Source organism: Durio zibethinus, chromosome 6 (genome assembly GCF_047325235.1).
Source record: "Durio zibethinus cultivar Kanyao isolate XHJ-2024 chromosome 6, ASM4732523v1, whole genome shotgun sequence".
In the NCBI taxonomy this organism is placed as follows: domain Eukaryota; kingdom Viridiplantae; phylum Streptophyta; class Magnoliopsida; order Malvales; family Malvaceae; genus Durio; species Durio zibethinus.
The window spans coordinates 33202550-33208549 of NC_143167.1; the positions used below are offsets into that span (position 1 = coordinate 33202550).

General features: G+C 32.8%; 1 protein-coding gene across 2 annotated transcripts; it reads right to left on the reverse strand.

Moving 5' to 3' along the window:
• Nucleotides 1-2312: 2312 nt before the first annotated feature.
• Nucleotides 2313-5427, reverse strand: LOC111286432 (uncharacterized). 2 transcript variants are annotated; one of them, XM_022876381.2, is made up of 7 exons: nucleotides 4977-5427; nucleotides 4804-4897; nucleotides 4606-4724; nucleotides 4411-4515; nucleotides 4124-4219; nucleotides 3984-4041; nucleotides 2313-2740 (listed from the first exon to the last, which is right to left on the reverse strand). In XM_022876381.2, the coding sequence occupies exons 1-6, from the start codon at nucleotides 5283-5285 to the stop codon at nucleotides 3985-3987; spliced, it is 780 nt and encodes a 259-aa protein (XP_022732116.2). In that variant the 5' UTR covers nucleotides 5286-5427; the 3' UTR covers nucleotides 2313-2740; nucleotide 3984. The 2 variants fall into 2 exon arrangements, with proteins under 2 accessions (XP_022732116.2, XP_022732115.2); XM_022876380.2 differs by having other exon boundaries at nucleotides 2313-2745.
• Between the last annotated feature and the right edge of the window lie 573 nt (nucleotides 5428-6000).

Genomic DNA, 6000 nt, shown 5'->3' on the forward strand with positions numbered 1-6000 from the left:
CGATATATCAAACACAAAATTTATTTTTTGATTTGATAAAATAGTAAAAAAAAAACCATCAAATAAAATTTTATTAATCATTTAAGACTCTAATATTACGTTGCAACCAATTAATTATTAATTTTTTTTGTTTCGGATCAATAAATCATTAAACATTTACTTTCACTTAATTAAATCTTTAAATATTTGTATTTATCCTAATTGAGTTCTCTATTTGAAAAACATAAATGTTGACGATTAATTAAAATTTTCTAATAAGAACATAATTGCAAAATATAAATATTTGAAAAATTAATTAATTGTAATAAAATGATAACTACTTGAACGTTTATTAATATCCTTTTTGCCTTTTGATTTTTATCAAATATATATATATATATATGTTTTTTTAATTTTAAATAATATTATTAAATATATCTTGACCCGATTGCAAAACACTTTATCTCTTTTCGTAATAAATGAGCAAAGGACCCCAACTAACACTCATAACTTTCAAGTTTTAAAATTTTTTTTTTTGTTTTTTTTTTTTTCAAAACTTTGAGACTTAAAACCATTAAGAAAGTAGGGCAAACCAGAGAGATTTGTACTTGATGCAGTTATTAGATTACATATAGGCTTACTCAAAAAAATGGATCAAAGCTCATCGTGATTTACCTTTAATTTTTTATTAAAACATTTTCATTGCTCCAAATGACACCTTAATTGTGAAAATAATTATGTGTGATTTGTGAATTATATAAATTTTTTTAATACATATATAAAATTAAAAAAAAAAATAAACTCTAAAACTTAATCCTTTATTATGAAAGGTAATAATCGTTACTATTATTTTCTCATATTAATAATATGATTATTCTTCTCTTATTTATTTATTTTTTATAGTCCTTCATATTCCTACTCTTTCTTTCTTTCTTTCTTTCCTTCCTTGTTTGGGTAGAGAGTTGGAATTTGGTTGTAGGGGTGCAGATTGTTTGCCAAATGCCAAAATGTTAGGTCACAGTTTGCTTCTTATGAATTAATACGTTTTACTTTCTAGTTTTTAGGCTTTGTTTAATGCACGTCACTTTTTTCTAGAAATGTAGGGTTTTTGATTCTTGTGTCATTTGCTTACATCGGGATTTTTTTTTTCCATCAAGTATTAGTAAATAAAATTTACTTGCATTAAAAATCAATTAGATTGCCTAACGAAATTAATTGAGAATGGATTTAATTTGATTAATTATATTTAATATAGAAGTATTAATATCAATAAATGCTCGTAAAACACTCATTAATAAATAAATAAAAAAAAGAAAAAAGCTTGTATAGATCATGGGATACCCATGCCCATACACTAAACATCGTTTTATGAAAATTAAAAGAAAAAGACTCTTCGGACCGGACATAACAATTATATTACATTTATTTCTGTTCTGAACTCCCGACAGATCACGGAACAGATTCGTGCAAGTACGACAAAACTATTTTCTTATACCCTAGTACTATTGATTTCTAGAAATATGTTTGGCAGCTGGGAATTTCGAGTAGACAATGGAAAAATTAGACCTATGAGAGATTTTTACTATTGTTTCATTGGGCAAGTAGAATCGAAGAGAGTAATGGGTTGGTGCCTGGCTTGCTCGGAAAAAATTCTTAAGGCTGCTGACCAAACTTAGTAAAGAACCAAACTATGTACTTTGAGTGCAGACGGTTCAGCCAACAAGTCAGAAATTGGTGACCCAAACTACATTTTCTCAGCCGAATTCTAGAATTCTTACTACAAACAACACTTGTTTCTAACTCCTTGTACAAGACATGTCATTAAAAACAACAATTTAAAGTGACATGAAACCACCTGACATTGGATTCGAGTTCAATCTTTTCCATGTAAGGATCGAGAGATTTCTTTATCAATGTACCATCTTGTTTCCACCAAATATTGCATGCTTTTTCTTGTCTGAGTTTTTTTTTTTTTTTTTTTTTTGATGATTTTGATTGATAATGTAAAAGAAATTACAACAATACTCTGATAATTATAGGAAGGTTAAGTAGACAAAAATCAGCATATGTTACTCGGCATTTCTTGCCATTTGCCAATACTTTCTCTGATTAAAAAAAAGTAATCAAAATGACCAGCTTTTTCTGTCCTACAAAGAAAAAAATGACCACAGCCAATTAAAAGTTATTACTATTTACTTATAGTATTTTTGCTATCATTTAAGTAACTTGTACCAATTAAAATTTCTAATTATTTGAGAGACGTAATGAAAACAGAGTTAAGGGATGGGGGGCAGGATTTTATGTACAATAGATCATCAATTAACTCCAAGAAATTGTGAAACACCATTCATTATAACATAAAAGAATATTACTAAACAATAGTCATGATGATTAAGACAACGTATAACACAAACTCCAAGAATTTGAATGAAAGCAAATGAATTTACAATGAAATGAAGTATACCCTGACCCCAATAGACAGGAAAATCAACACATATATGGAGAAGATTTATTGTTTCCTTTACTAATTGTCAATGAGAATACAAATTGAATGATGGACAACCACATAGCAGCAGGATTGTTGCAGCTTCAGGATCGATCACAAGAAAAAAGTGTAAACAAATCTACTCAAAACTTGACACCAGAAACATTTGCAGGGCTTTATGCAGTGCTTTGAAATGGCATATCAGAACAACCATACAAATGTGTCATCGACTCCTGACTGCTACAGTAAGACATCTTGAATGCTGCTTATTTGGACCTGCACTGTGTGCCGTTGTTTTCAGTAACATAAAATTCAGGACATACTGCTAGAAGCAAAACAGATATGATAGATATCAATAGGTAATGAATAGAAAGAGTGCACCTGATCAAATTTTCCAAGAATTTGAGTTTGAATTTGGCTCTCTTAGAGCTAAACTTGCTAAGCTTAATTGGAAATTTGAGAAAGCTTGATTGTTCTAATAGTCTTTGACAATATACTTTCTATGATTAATAACCGAGTTTTGACTTCCAAATGCTTTTCTTCAAAAGAGAGAGAGAGAGAGGGAGAGAGAGAGAGAGAGAAAGCAGAAGGGGAGAATGGGAGGAGATGCTAGCAGGCTGCCAATCGCTAAATGCAAGGATGGTTATTACATACACTACCATTCAGATTTCAGAACCACCTCAACTGCTAAAAAAAACTTAAAGGCTGCAATCCCCACAATAACTGAGTGTGAAATGCACCAAACCCAACTCAATTGGTTCAGTGTGTTACAGGCCTTAATAAAGTAATTTTCTTTGAAGATGTATACTTTTACTTCTAGGTAATGGTACATACACCAGAATTTGGCGGTAGTGCTAGCAGTGATTGCATCCCATTCATAGCTCAAAGTCACTTACAGAGAATATGGGTAATGGGTCTAATGTCTGAACCCAACTGAAAAGAAATGGGGGTGTTGGGTGTAGGGGAGTAAACATATTAGCTAGTTTGTCTATTGCCATAGAGCAATTAACAGGCAGGGCTACTACCGGTCAAGAAAGGCAAAGACACTTGGTTTGCTAATGCCCTTTCTCATTTACAGCCTAAATTATCATTCTTTAAGCATCAGTGACAAGGTTGCCAGCCAAAAAACATGACAACATGGGCAAGCGTGGGTGTATGTGTGCATGTGGAAGTAGAACTCCAAAATAAGAACATCAAAGAAACTGGCAAAGGAAAGAAATAGAATTGCTGACAGCTTATTATGAATCACTGATTGAAAATGTTCCCTTCACGCTAAATTCACCCTTCTTTTGAGTGTGTGAAATCAGTGACAGGAACTCCTTTGATCAAAATATCCAAGGTCAATACGCAAAGCATAGGAAGGCAGGAGAAAGCTAGGATTCATGACTACTATAAGAGACTAGCTAATTTTGCCAAAATGTACATGTTCAATTACAATTCAAAAGCATGAGTAATGAACAACAAAGAAAACATCAAAAGCAAGAAATTAGTATTTCATACTGAGTTTTGAAATACTGACCTCAATTAGCAGTTTCTGATGTTAGACTGTGTTGTTCCTCAATCAAAGTTTGAACTCTCTGCAATCAAAATCAAATCAAAATCTTAAGAGCAGATGCATAAGCGCTGTCAAAGATGCTAAACAAGTAAGCTTGGTTTTACCTTCACAGAACTCCCAACCTCCTCTAGTTTTTGTAATAATGCAAGATCCCCTGAAGGAGGAATAACACCATGCTTAAGATACCTTGGTGAAGAAAGCTGCAATAAAAAATAATTAAAAGGAACATTAGTCCTAATAGACAAATTATTTGTTAAACATTCTATTAAGACAGAGGGCTAATTCTTTAAAAACAAGAGTACCTTAATGGATAGTCTAGGCTTATAGTTGAAATTCCATATCATACTTAAACCCAATTAATAAGAGAAAATAAAAAGATTTGCAGGCATACCGGAGCAGCTGGTGAATGAATCCTTAAATTTGGACTATCTTCAATTGCAGAAACTTGTTTGGAGAAAACTTCGGTCCTCATATTTGAAAGGCGTGTTAAAACAGCCTTGATATGAGCATGGGAGGAAAATAAATCAGCACCCATTTCTAAAAAAATCGGCAACTACAAATATGATTTTGATAATTAACAATATACCTTCCTAAAAGCACTTGGGTTAGCAATGCCTTGGATTTGTACATCATCACTGGGTGGCCTCCTTACACCAACATTCTCAATTCTAAGTGAGTAAACACCAAAAAGAGACTGCAAATATCCTAAACGACAATACAAAAAATAGATAAATAAAGATTCACCCTTTATCAAAAACAGTTAAAGCACATGAATTCTTTTCACCTTGTTCAATTACAACATCTGCAACTGAAGGTAATAGAACATGCTTCTCTTTTTTTAGAACCCCAAAACATGGAATTGGCACTGGCCTTGTAACCTGAATTGCCAAAGGAAAACGTTAGCAAGAGACTATTTTGTTGAAGGTAATTAGAAAAGAGAAAAGGGTTAAAATTTACTTTGTAAACGATGGAATTAGGAGTGAGATAGAGCTTCCGAGATCGAATATCTTTACGGAGAATGTATCTTCGAACGGGAATGTATAAGAGCATGAACAACCCAATACCCCAAGCTAATATTAAAAGCAATGAGTATAAAGCCCATTGAGCTGTTTGGTATTTGACGAAATCCTCTTCCATTTCCCCAAACGACGCCATGTAAAGAACCGGGTCATCGTCTGCACCCGTCTCCTCTTCTCCGGTGACAGATTCCGATAACAAACTTCTCTCTAAGCTCTCGATTTCCACTACTTCATCTCCGGTTCCCATCTTAAGACAAAAACCCAAAAAAGAAATTTGGCTAACGACCAAATCGGCAATCGAAATTATGTTTCTTTAAAAAGGAAAGATTTTCAGTTTGTATTGTAATGTTGAAAGCGAAGCGGAAGAGGAAGAGCAGAAAGCGAAACACGTGTCTCAAAGCTGCGCCGTTGGGTGTTGTTCATGACAAGGTGAGAAAGATAAGGTAAGGGCGGCAGTATGACGGATTAACTGTTCTCGGCAATCATGGTCGTTCATTGCTAATGAAGAAATACGAGATTTTGTTTGTGTTTGTGATTTGATTTAACGGTGGAAGTTTGGTTGGGAAAGATTGGAGACGACCGTTAGTTGTTCTGCAATTGTCTTTTGACTTTGACTGCTCTTGTTAGATGAATGATGATGCACCAATGAGAAAAAAAGACATGGGTTTTTCCTCTTTACACTATTAAGGATGTAAGGCCCATTTTCAATTGGGCATGATGGGCTGCTAATCTGATAGTTCTTAATATTGACATGTTCTACATATTCTATGGGTTATATCAAAAGAACTAAAGCCTATTTTTTTACTTAGGCTTCATGGGGTGATGATCATTTAGATTGGACAATTTGGTGTACTCTTTTGATATAAAATGTTAATAGTAATTTATGTCACGTTTCATATGGTTTTAATTTGTGTCAGAATAAAAAATATTTTTTATTTTATATTAAATTTATATATAGTTTT

What these genes read in the sequence shown, in the direction of transcription:
- LOC111286432 (XM_022876381.2), bottom strand. Translation starts at nt 5,285, where the DNA reads ATGGGAACCGGAGATGAAGTAGTGGAAATCGAGAGCTTAGAGAGAAGT. An exon ending in ACCCAAGTGCTTTTAGGAAG is followed by an intron (nt 4,516 to 4,605) that starts GTATATTGTTAA and finishes GCTCATATCAAG; the next exon opens with GCTGTTTTAACACGCCTTTC. An exon ending in AGGTTGGGAGTTCTGTGAAG is followed by an intron (nt 4,042 to 4,123) that starts GTAAAACCAAGC and finishes TTTTGATTGCAG; the next exon opens with AGAGTTCAAACTTTGATTGA.